Raw genomic sequence first — 12292 nt, 5'->3', positions numbered from 1 at the left:
CCCCCATACACACACAAACTCACTCTCCTGCTGGTAATAGCTCATCCAAAGTGACCACTCTCCCTACAATGTGCATGGTAATCAAAGTGGGCCATGTCCAGCACAAATCCAGGCTTTCTCACCCCCCCCCCTTTTTTTTCTTTTTTTTCCCGGGGACACACACACACACAAACTCACTCTCCTGCTGGCAATAGCTCATCCAAACTGACCACTCTCCAAGTTTAAATCCAAGTTTAACCAGAACGTCTGGGGAGATGGCACTTTGGCCAGCACCAGGAGGAGGTTACTGAGGAGGTCTCATGACCTGGTGGGGCTGTGGACAGGGTGTGTGTATATGAAGAGGTGTGGCGAAAGGTGCAGCCAGAACCACAGCAGGATGTTCTGGAGGAGCCAGAAAAGGGGCTGCGACCTCGTGCATTCCAGATGGGCGTCAGGGTCTCCCTCACACTGCAAAATGGGCAGGCGTCAGGATGGGGGTGAACCGCGGCAGGGGCATGCCCGTGCTCACGGCTCCATGAAGGAGTGGCCAACCGATGTCCCCAGTGGGCCATGGGACCAAGGTGGAGGACAGGCTGGTCCACCAGGGTTCCTCACCCTCCGCAGGTGGTGAAAGGTCCCGCCACTTGGTATTGGGGCGGGACACAAGGGTGAGGAAGTGAAACACGTGCAGCACAAGCATGTAGGGGCGTTCCCTAGGCGCGGTTCAGAACGAACCAGCTACAGGGCTTGCAGCCGAATGGGGTTGCGGAAAGGAGTGGGCCAGGGGGCTCGTGGGGCAGGAGCCCAATGAAAAGGTCTGGAGGGCCAGCAGTTATAACTAGTGCCAGCCACCCCCCTCCCCCGGTCCACAGCCCCTCACTGAGCCCAGAGGTTATCACTAGTACCAGCCACCCATCCCCACAGCCCCTCACTGTGCCCAGTGGTGATCACTAGTGCCAGACCCCCCTCCCCCCACGAGCACAGCCCCGCTCCAGCATCGCTCACCTTGGTGTGAGGCCCAAACTCCTCTGTGAGTTTCTTGAGTGGGGTGTCGTACTCCAGCACCATCTGGGCCAGCCGGGCGTAGCTGGGGTCACTGCAGGGGGACGGCAAGGGCAGAGGTTTGGCTCAGGCCCCCATGGCAAACTGACCGCCAGTGCCTGGGTCACGCACCCCCCAGCAAACTGCCCTCCGCTGCCTGGGTTGTGCACCCCTCACTAAACTGCAATGCAATGCCCAGGTCATGAACCCCACAGCAAATGACCTTGCAGGCTCTGCCAATGCCCCTTACTCCTCCACATGGGCGCTACTTCTGGGATTTATACACTGCCCCCTGGAGACCTCTGATCCACACATACCCTGCAGCAGGAAGTCCCACTGGTTAACTCATCCTGTGATCCAGCCCAGCACTGTGTGAGCCACCCTCTCCTGCACAACCCCCTTAGTCCCCTTCCCCCCCCAGTTCCCTCTCACCCGCTGCCCTGGATCATCTCATGGGCGCAGTTGTACATCCCAATCAGGGCTTTGCGGTCCTCGATGCGTGACAGCAACAGGATGACAGATGTGTAAGTCACCACCAGGTCCAGGTAGTTCTTGGTGAGGTCATAGTTCACGTGCTGTGGGGGGGCAGTGTAGTGGGGGGTGTCGGTGACCGGGAGCAACAGTGTGTGTGCGCGCGCACGTACGTGCAAGCGCTGCCCCCTGCTGGAGGGGATGAGCCCTGCTCTGTGTGTGTCTTCTTGTGCATGGGGGCGGCATGTGTATGCTACCCCCCACTGGAGGGGATGAGCCCTGCAGTGCAATTGCACTGTTGTCTGCAGTGCATGGAGATGGAGGGTCCTGCAGAGAGGAAAGCAGCAAAGCCAGGGGTGCGGTACGGACTCTTGCCCCGGCACAGCACCCCCCATGCTGCTCCTTGCACACAGCCCTGCTGGCTGTCAGTGTTGGGAGACATTCCTGGGGGAACAGCAGCCCCACAGGGAGGGACGTTGCCCGATGCATTATGGGCCCACCGGAGATCGGGGCCCCAGGTGCTGCATGGAGATAGAGCAAGAGGCCGGTCCTGCCTCTGGTAATACCCTCAGGATTATCCCTAATCTGCCCATGGGCAGCTGGGGCCCAGAGAGGCAGAGAGAAGATGGCAGGTGCTGGGGGCACTGTTGGGGACAGTGCCCAGCCAAGCACTTGAGGATCCAGCCTGAGGTCACACTAGGGATCTGTGGCTGAGTTGGGACTCAACGCCAGATCCCCTGACTCCCAGCCCAATGCATCATCCCCACAATCTTCCTGCCTCCCCAGGGAAGCAGAGACACCAGCCGTCTGTCCCCTGCTGTGCCCCTGCCAACACACCACCCCTTGCAGCCCCCTGTCCATGCACCATGCCCGCAGCCTGCTCTGCCCCTGCCCACGCTCCACCCCTTGCGGCCCCCTGTCCGTGGCCCCCCCGCCCCCGCAGCCTGCTGTGCCCCGGCCCATGCACCACCCCCGCAGGCTGTGCCCCAGCCCACACACCGCCCCTTGCGGCCCCCTGTCCATGCACCACCCCTGCAGCCTGCTGTGCCTCTGCCCACGTGCTGCAGCCAGGGGACCTGCCCGGGACTCACAATGTCGAAGTAGCACTGGCTGGCATCGATTGTGTTCAGCAGCTCGTACACATGGTCCTGCCAAGGGAAGCTGTGTCAGTCGCACCTAAGAGACAGGACCCCACAGTGCCCAGCTGTGATTCGCCCCTCCCCCAGTCCTCAGCCCCAGCAGCCCCATGTCCCGGCATTACAGGACAGCTGGCTGTGTCAATAGGGGCGGAGGGCTCCGTACACACATACAAGTCCTGGGTACACTAAGGAGGGCAGGCGGCTTCCTCACCCAAGATTTGGCACCTACAGTAGGGTAAAGAGTCTCCCCACCACCCCCCTTCTGCTCCAGGAGCAACGGGCCCTGGTGTAACTGGTGCCCATGGTGCAGGGATGCAGACGCCAGGCCTGGAATGAGCCATGGGGAAGCGCTCACGTGGAAGGCAGGGCCATGGGGATGGCCACAGCCCCATGCAACCTCTGTGACACAGGCAGCAGGTTGAAGCAGCACCTGCTCCATCCATCATGAACCGACTCAGATTGGTGCAAATCAGGTGAGAGCTGGGTCCAGCATCCCGCACTTGTCCCATGACCACAGCATCTGGGCACCCAACAATCTTCAATGGAGTTACCCTCCTCCCCACATCCCCTGTGGTGTGGTGCTGAGCTATCAGCTCCATGGCGCAGAGGGATTAAGGCCCAGACCTGAAAGGTATTCAGGCATTTGACTCCCACAGGGTGGCTGGTCCAGGGGAACCCAGGGAGTCTGTGGCAGAACCGGGTCTTGTGAATCCCAGGCCACCACCTTACCCACTGGGCCACCCTTCCCCCAGCCCGCTGCCACTCCCGCAGCTTGCCTCCATGCCCCCAGCCACTGGCCCGCACCCACCGTCTCCCCAGGGCCGTGGCGCCCCCTGCAGGAACTCACCCGGAACTCCATCACGTCCACGAAGGACTGGTAGTAGCTATTGAGCACTTTGATGATCTCTGCCTTCTCCTTGTGCACCGGACCCAGGTGTTGCTAAAGCGAAGGGGAGACAAGGGGAGCAGCTTTCACCCTGACTGGCCATGGGGGGAGCCAGCCATGTGATAACACACGGTCCTGGAACCAGCTACCCAAACCCTCACCGCTGGGGACAGAGATCTCGGACACACACAGGGCTGGATGCAGCTGCCCTGGCGCATTCACCCCTGGCCATCTGCAGCCTTCAAGCTGGAGCTGGGTTGAGAGCCCCCATGCCGGGGTGGTGCTGTGCAGATCCAAGCACTGCACTGGCGGCGAGTGAGGCTGTATGGATCTGAGCACCGTGTCGGCAGGGGAGAGGGGGGACCTGTACAGATCTGAGCGCCATGCCGGCAAGGGAGAGGGGGGACCTGTACAGATCCAAGCACCATGCCAGTAGGGGTGGGGGCTGTACAGATCCGTACGCCATGCCACTGGGGATGGGGGCTGTACAGATCTGAGCACCACGCCGGCAGGGGGGAAGGGGGCACCTGTACAGATCTGAGCATCATGCTGGCAGGGGTGGGGCTGTATGGATCTGATCGCTGTGTTGGCAGGAGGGAAGGGGATGCTGTACAGATCCGAGCACCGCGCCGGCAGGGGGGAACCTGCACAGATCCGAGCACTGCGCCGGCGGGGGTGGAGGCTGTATAGATCCGAGTGCTGTGCCAGCATAAGGGGGTGCCTGTAGAGAACCGAGCGCCACGCTGGCGACAGGGAGGCTGTATATATTCAAGTGCCGCATCGGCAGCAGGACCTCTCCCGATCTCAGCAGGAGGACTGTACAGATCTAAGTGGGAGCTGTACCATGGGGCAGGGGCTGAGCCTCTGGCTGAGGGAGGCTGCTCACCGTGCTGCTCCGCGCGTCCACATTTGGGAACTTCTTGTTGATGTATTTGATGGAGGGCTCCATGGTCTTCTCGGTGAAGAAGGGGGGTTTGGACCTGGGGTCTGAGCATGTCTGTAACAGAAAAAGCCCCAGGGCATAAGCAGGAATGAGCCTCCAGGCAGGGACAGCTCCAGGGGTTCCTGCTGTCCACAGAACTGTCCCTGCACTCACCCAAACAGGTGCCACCTTACTGCCAGAGAAATCTATCCCCTGCCCAATAGTGAGGCTCCTCAATGAGCACCCACAGCCCCTGCTATCCCAGCCCTGGGCTTCTCCCCACCCCAGCTCTGTCAATGCCCCTCCACCCTGGGCTGCAGCAGGGGTGCCAGTTAGGAGGGACAGTTTCGTACAGGAGGTGGGCTCTTAACTGCACAGCCTGAGTGTGGAATGTGCGTTGGCAGAGGAGACCTGCTGCTCCCAGCTTGTGCCCCTGGGCAGGGAGTCAGGATTCTGTTCACAAAGAGAGGCAGAGTGATTAAGATAAGAAAAGAAAAGGAGTACTTGTGGCACCTTAGAGACTAACCAAATATTAGTCTCTAAGGTGCCACAAGTACTCCTTTTCTTTTTGCGAACACAGACTAACACGGTTGTTATTCTGAAACCTAAGATAAGAAAGGGCTGGTAATTAAATTAAGGATCTGGAAGTCCTTAGATGAGCCTCTGGGGGAGGAGGGTTTGAAGAGAGAACGGGGGACGCAGAAGACATACAGCCAAGCCCTCTAAGCCAAGGTTACATTCAGAAAAGAGGTAGATTTGAGGGCGTAGGTGAAAATAAGTGGTCAATAGCCAGGGAAGGGCTAGCAGTGTATAGAGAAGTTCCCACTCTACCTGTGGTATCTGTTAGTCTTTAAGGTGCCACCGGACTCCTTGTTGTTTTTGTGGATACAACCTAACATGGCTACCCCATGATATGTGGTACTTATGTGGCCCCATCACCATAGTATCTGAGCTCCTCATAATGACCAACCTATGTCTCCTCTCAGCCCCTCAGTGAGGTTGAACAGTGCTGTTATCCCCATTGTACAGATGGGGCACTGAGGCACACACAGACTAAAGGGCAGATTTTCAAAGGTATTTAGGCACCTCGTGGGATTCTCAAAATCACCTACGTCAGGTGCTTTGTAAACCCCACTAGATGCCTAACTGCATCTTTGGATGCCTAAAAACCTTTGAAATTTTGTCCCTAAGGCACTGGCCTGAGGTCATACAGGAAGTCCACGGGGGGAGTAGAACCCAGGTCTCCCAGGGCTAACTCCCTAGCCACTGGACGAGCCTAGCTCTCTGCTCCATAATGCAAGAGAGAGGAATGTGGTAGATGGGAGCAAAACCAAGAAGGCCAGTCCTCCAAGACTCCAGCAAACAGTCCCAGGTGATTAGGAAGGATTCATGGTTGACAGCATGAAAAGCAGTACAGAGGTCAGGAAGAACAGAGCCCCAAGGCAGGGGTGGCCAACCTGTGGCTCCGGAGCCACATGGGGCTCTTCAGAAGTTAACATGCGGCTCCTTGTATAGGCACCGACTCCAGAGCTGGAGCTACAGCCGCCAACTTTCCAATGTACCGGGGGGGTGCTCACTACTTAACCCCTGGCTCTGCCACAGGCCCTGCCCCAACTCCACTGCTTCCCACCCCCTCCCCTGATGCCCTTACTCCCCCCCTCCCCGCATGCCTACTGCACACCATGAAACAGCTGATCGGGAGGGACTGGAAGGCGCTGATCAGTGGAGCTGCCGGTGAGCAGGAAGTGCTGGGACCAGAGGGGGGGGACGACTGATAGGGGGCTGCTGATGTGTTACTGTGGTTCTTTGGCAATGTGCATTGGTAAATTGTGGCTCCTTCTCAGGCTCAGGTTGGCCACCCCTGCCCCAAGGGGTGGCCGGTTCAGCCCCAGGCTGGGTTGTAGAGCAATGGCTGCTGTGCAGTTTTACATTTTAACTGAAAACCATTTTGTTTTGTCATTTTTTGTTCTGAGTTTGAGGAAAGGAAGGAACGAGAAAGTGTTGTATGAGTAACAGATTATGTCTCAAATTCTTGGGGTTTCAGCTGAATCCAGGGCAATTCCAGAACAAAGAACAGAAATTGCATCCACAGAGTCCATAAAGTTGACAATTATTGTCATGATTTGTATTATTCATTGGGCACCATCTGGGTGCTCAGAAATTTTCACAATATGCCAGAAAAATGTAGTCCCTGAGCCAAAGTGTAGAAAATGTGTAGCTCTGGCTAAGATGTCCCAGATATTTAAGTATGACGTATGTAGTAGAAAGAGAGCCTGAAACATGAGACCTTGGATCAGAGGCCTGGCCTGAGGCCTGAACTAAAGTGGTAGTCAGGCCCTGCTAATATAAAGCAAAGTTAGCAAAGGCCAGGCTGTGAGCAGAAGTCAGGCTCTGCCTGCCATACAGGCTCACAGAATCTGGCAAGAACAGGGCTGGGATTACAAAAACCATACACATTCCTGAGAAGCGCTAGGCACAGGACACTCTCACACAAACACATTCCAGAAAGCCGGTGCCAGAACACCCCTGATACCAAGTACAAAGAGGTCTCTCAGAGTGAGTGTCGGTGGTCAGCCTAGGGGGCAGTGGAAAGTCCACCACTGACTGAGTTGGGTCCATTGTCACAGGGATATGTGTTTTAGTATCCCCGCACAATCTGCCGGATGACAGGTTTCAGAGTAACAGCCGTGTTAGTCTGTATTCGCAAAAAGAAAAGGAGTACTTGTGGCACCTTAGAGACTAACCAATTTATTTGAGCATAAGCTTTCGTGAGCTACAGCTCACTTCATCGGATGCTTATGCTCAAATAAATTGGTTAGTCTCTAAGGTGCCACAAGTACTCCTTTTCAATCTGCTGGATGTTATTACTGTGCTTCGTTGACAATAAACCTGACCAAGTGCCTACGCGACTAATGGGTCTGTGGTTATTGGGCAGTTCAATCGGTGTCTGCAGTACGGACTATCTGGCCAGAGCCTGTGCAGCACGGAGAGAGAACACACATGCAGCCAACATGTGACAACAAAATGTCTAGTTATTCAGCACATGTTAATATCTATGAGTCCCCTGTGAGTGCAGGGACAAAATAGGCCCACTGCTCCACTTGCATGTCGTAAGAGGCAACTAAAAGGGGGCTGTCTGGAGAGGGATGGGCTCCACCAGGTTAGAAATTTGCCCAAGACACGCCATATGATGGGCAAGTCAACAATGTCCATACCGGATTGATCACAGCTGGGGTTAATAATGACCGCGCCATCTGTCTCCCACCAGGGCAGACACGACAAATATACTGCTGGTGTAACCCCAACAAAGAGGATCCATGGAAGAGATAACATCACCATAGCCACATGGAATGTAAGAAGAAAAGGAGGACTACTGGCACCTTGGAGACTAACCAGTTTATTTGAGCATAAGCTTTCGTAAGCTACAGCTCACTTCATAAATTGATTAGTCTCTAAGGTGCCACAAGTACTCCTTTTCTTTATTTGAGCATAGGCTTTCATGAGCTACAGCTCACTTTATCGGATGCATTCAGTGGAAAATACAGTGAGGAGGTTTATATACACACAGAACATGAAAAAATGGGTGTTATCATACACACGGTAAGGACAGTGATCACTTAAGATGAGCTATTACCAGCAGGAGAGGTGGGGGGAGGGGAGGGAGAAAATCTTTTGTAGTGAAATCAAGGTGGGCCATTTCTAGCAGTTAACAGGAACGTTTGAGGAACAGTGGGGGGGGGGGGAATAAACATGGGGAAATAGTTTTACTTTGTGTAATGACCCATCCACTCCCAGTCTCTATTCAAGCCTAAATTAATTGTATCCAGTTTGCAAATGAATTCCAATTCAGCAGTCTCTCGCTGGAATCTGTTTTTGAAGTCTTTTTGTTGTAATATCGCAACTTGCATGTCTGTAATAGCGTGACCAGAGAGACTGAAGTGTTCTCCGACTGGTTTATGAATGTTCTAATTCTTGATGTCTGATTTGTGTCCCTTTATTCTTTTACGTAGAGACTGTCCAGTTTGACCAATGTACATGGCAGAGGGGAATATGCCATCATGTGCCAGCAATGCCCCTCTGCCATGTACATTGGTCAAACTGGACATTCTCTACGTAAAAGAATAAAGGGACACAAGTGATGATGAATATCTGTGAGTGGAGGCACTGATGGCAATAGAAGTTTTAGTTCATTAAAGACTAAAAGATTTGACCCTCAAACTTTCTTTCAAGAGGAAGAGCTGCCCACAGCTCCTGTGCCTGTTTATTTTCCTTTCCTGCCTGTGGTGGCCCTGATATGCCTCAGAAGTCTCAATTTTTTTCTCAACTTTAAAATGTGGAATTTTCTTGGTGTTTGATTTTAAATAGGGCTGTCAATTAATCACACTTAACTCATGCGATTAACTCAAAAAAATTAATTGCAATGAATCACAGTTTTAATCACACTGTTAAACAATAATAGAATACCAATTGAAATGTATTAAATATTTTTGGATGTTTTTCTATATTTTCAAATATATTGATTTCAATTACAACACAGAATACAAAGTGCACAGTGCTCACTTTATATTATTATTTTTATTACAAATATTTGCACTGTAAAAATGACAAACAGAAAGAAATAGTATTTTTCAATTCACCTCATACAAGTACTGTAGTACTGTGTGTGACACCCACTCAGCACCCTCCCCTAACAATCCAGTGTGTGGCACCCCCTGAGGAGTTTACCAAAACAATCTAGTGTGTGACACCCCGTGAGCACCCTACCAAGACAATCCAGGGTGCTCAGTCAGAGTCACACTCTGGATTGTTAGGGTAGGGTGCTGAGTGGGTGTCACACACTGGATTTTTCTGGTAAGCCCCTCAGGGGATGTCACACCCTGGATTGTTATGGTAGAGTGCTGAGTGGGTGTCACACCATGGATTGTTTTGGTAGGGTCCTCAGTGGGTGTCACACACTAGATTGTTTTGGTCTCTTTACCATGAAAGTGCAACTTACAAATGTAGATTTTTTTTTTTTTTTACATAACTGCACTCAAAAGCAAAACAATGTAAAACTTTAGAGCCTATAAGTCTGCTCAATTCTTCTTGTTCAGCCAATCGCTAAGACAAACAAATTTGTTTACATTTACGGGAGATACTGCTGCCCGCTTCTTATTTACAGTGTCACCTGAAAATAAGAATAGGCATTCACATGGCACTTTTGTAGCTGGTCTTGCAAGGTATTTATGTGCCAGATATGCAGGGCCATCCCTACCCATATGCAAAGTACGCAGCTGCATAGGGCACCAGGAAATTTGGTGCCCCAAATTTCTGGCACCCTACGCAGCTGCGTGCTGCTCCAGCCCCAGCTTTGCCTCTTCCCCATGGCCTCCGCCCCAGCTCCGCCTCTTCCCGCCCCAGCTCCGCCCCGCCCCCAATCCAGCCCTTCCCCAAAGCCCCACCCTGCTCCGCCCTGCCCTTACCGGCGGTGGTAAGTAGAGCAACCCAGCCCCAGCCCACTCCACTCCCCGGCTCCCAGCCGTGCCGCCGGTGAGTGCTGGGGGCTGGTTCTCCCCTGTCCCCCAAGCCTGGGAGCCAGGAGAGCAGAGCGGAGCAGGCTGGAGCCTGGTCACTTCACTTCCCGCCGCTCCATGAGTGCGGGGTCGGGCCTGCAGATATGCTAAACATTCATATGCCCCTTCATGCTTCAGCCACCATTCCAGAGGACATGCTTTCATGCTGATGATGCTCACTAAAAAAAGAATGCATTAATTCAATTTGTGACTCAATTCTCTGGGGGAGAATTGTATGTCTCCTACTCTGTTTACCCGTATTCTGCCATATATTTTGTATTATAGCAGTCTCGGATGATGACCTAGCACATATTGTTCGTTTTAAAAACACTTTCGCTGCAGATTTGACAAAAAAAAAAGTGTGATTTTTAAAGATAGCTATAGCACTCGACCCAAAGTTTAAGAATCTAAAGTGCCTTCCAAAATATGAGAGGGACGGGGTGTGGAGCATGCTTTCAGGAGTCTTAAAAGAGCAACACTCAGATGTGGAAACTACAGAACCCAAACCACCAAAAAAGAAAATCAGCGTTCTGCTGGTGGCATCTGACTCAGATGATGAAAATGAACATGCGTCAGGATCATTATTGAGCAGAACCCGTCATCAGCGTGGACACGTCCTCTGGAATGGTGGATGAAGAATGAAGGGACATATGAATCTACAGCACATCTGGCACGTAAATATCTTGTGACACCAGCTACAACTGTGCCATGCGAATGCCTGTTCTCACTTTCAGGTGACTTTATAAATAAGAAGCAGGCAGCATTATCTCCCGTAAATGTAAACAAACTTGTTTGTCTGAGCGATTGGCTGACCAAGGAGTAGGACTGAGTGGGCTTGTAGACTCTAAAGTTTTAGATTGTTTTGTTTTTGAGTGCAGGGTTGTTGTTTTATTTTTTACATAATTCTACATTAGAACTTATTTGTAAGTTCAACTGTCACGATAAAGAGATGGCACTCCAGTACTTGTATTAGGTGACTTGAAATACTATTTCTTTTTCTTCTTTTTTACAGTGCAAATATTTGTAATAAAAAGTAAATATAAAGTGAGCACTGTATGCTTTGCATTCTGTGTTGTAACTGAAATCAATATATTTGAAAATGTAGAAAACATTCAAAAATATTTAAATAAATGGTATTCCATTATTAACAGTGCGATTAATTGTGATTAATTTTTTTAATTGCTTGACAGCCCTAGTTTTCTATATTCTCCTGTGAGAACTGCAACTCAATCACTGGAGTGTTGTGTTTCAGAGCCTTCTGGAAAGTCACTCGCCTTTAAACAGAAGTGAAAGCCGTGTTGCCAACTCTCATGATTTTGTCATGAGTCTCATGATAATTACTGTTTTCCTTAAAGCTCCAGTTCTTCGAGTCAAGTGGATATGTGATGATTTCAGCCTTCATTGTTAAAGAAAAATGAAGTTCCCTTGGCTGCGGAGACAGCTTCAAAATGTGACCCTAGTGCGCCCTAAAGGCTCAAAAAGCAGAAGGTAAATAAAAAGAACACCAATGCTATAATGTTTACATAATCTCATGATTTTTGGTGAGCCTGGTTCATGGGTTTTGAACATTTTGGGGTTGGCAATATTGTGAAAGTGACTTGAAAGTGTTACTCCGAGACCCCTGGGTAGATGCAGTATAAACTCACGGAGCCTTGCTCTAGTAGGATGTTTCCAAAGGTTAAAAGGTTAACCAAGCTTGATATGATAGAAAATCATCTAGATTTTTCTACATTTGGTTAAATTGTTGTATTCAAGAGTAAGAATATACATTAAAATTGTAAAGCTAACCAGTATCCCTTGAGTGACTTGACACAAGATGTTGAAACATGTTCGTATTAGAGCTGAGTGGATCTAATAGTTATTTAGTTTTCTTTCTTTATATGGGAATTAGATACAGTGTTGCTGTCAGCGAATTTTAAATTATTCTGCAAAAAAACTAGAGTTTTCAGGTGCCTAAATAGCCCCTGGCATCACAGTTAAAGTTGCCCCCCCCCCCAAAAAAAAAATTAAATGGCACCCCTGGCCTGCAGGCCCTCCCAGCCTGTGGAGCAGTGGGTGGATGCAGGGACTGGGTGCAGTGAACTCATGATGCCATTTAACCTTCCATGGGATGGCTAATGGAAGGAGCTGGCTGGGGTGTCTGTTCATCACTGCCCTCTACTGGGTTGAAACAGAGCTGCTCAACTGTGTGGAATAGACCATGTACTGGTCTATTTTTTGTCAAGGTCCAAAATTCTTGGTCAAGGTCCAGACTCCAGAGAAACTAATAAAAACTAATAACAGTGATAACAATAAGTAAATA

General features: G+C 51.0%; 1 protein-coding gene across 2 annotated transcripts in view; it reads right to left on the bottom strand.

Annotated features, from left to right (window-relative positions):
- NCKAP1L (NCK associated protein 1 like) overlaps window positions 1–12292 on the bottom strand; it is a 71094-nt gene that overhangs the window by 56817 nt on the left and 1985 nt on the right. For both annotated transcript variants that reach the window (XR_013348460.1, XM_077838403.1), the window contains exons 2-6: window positions 4403–4513; window positions 3478–3570; window positions 2583–2639; window positions 1453–1595; window positions 985–1075 (exon numbers count right to left, since the gene is read on the bottom strand). Coding sequence is in view for 1 of the 2 variants with exons in the window: in XM_077838403.1 (XP_077694529.1) it covers window positions 985–1075; window positions 1453–1595; window positions 2583–2639; window positions 3478–3570; window positions 4403–4513 (495 nt within the window). In the remaining variant the exon portion in view is untranslated. The remainder of the gene's footprint in view (window positions 1–984; window positions 1076–1452; window positions 1596–2582; window positions 2640–3477; window positions 3571–4402; window positions 4514–12292) is intronic.

Source organism: Eretmochelys imbricata, chromosome 20, assembly GCF_965152235.1.
Source record: "Eretmochelys imbricata isolate rEreImb1 chromosome 20, rEreImb1.hap1, whole genome shotgun sequence".
In the NCBI taxonomy this organism is placed as follows: Eukaryota; Metazoa; Chordata; order Testudines; family Cheloniidae; genus Eretmochelys; species Eretmochelys imbricata.
The sequence above is the reverse complement of the archived record's forward strand: the minus strand, read 5'-3'. Positions and strand labels throughout refer to the sequence as shown.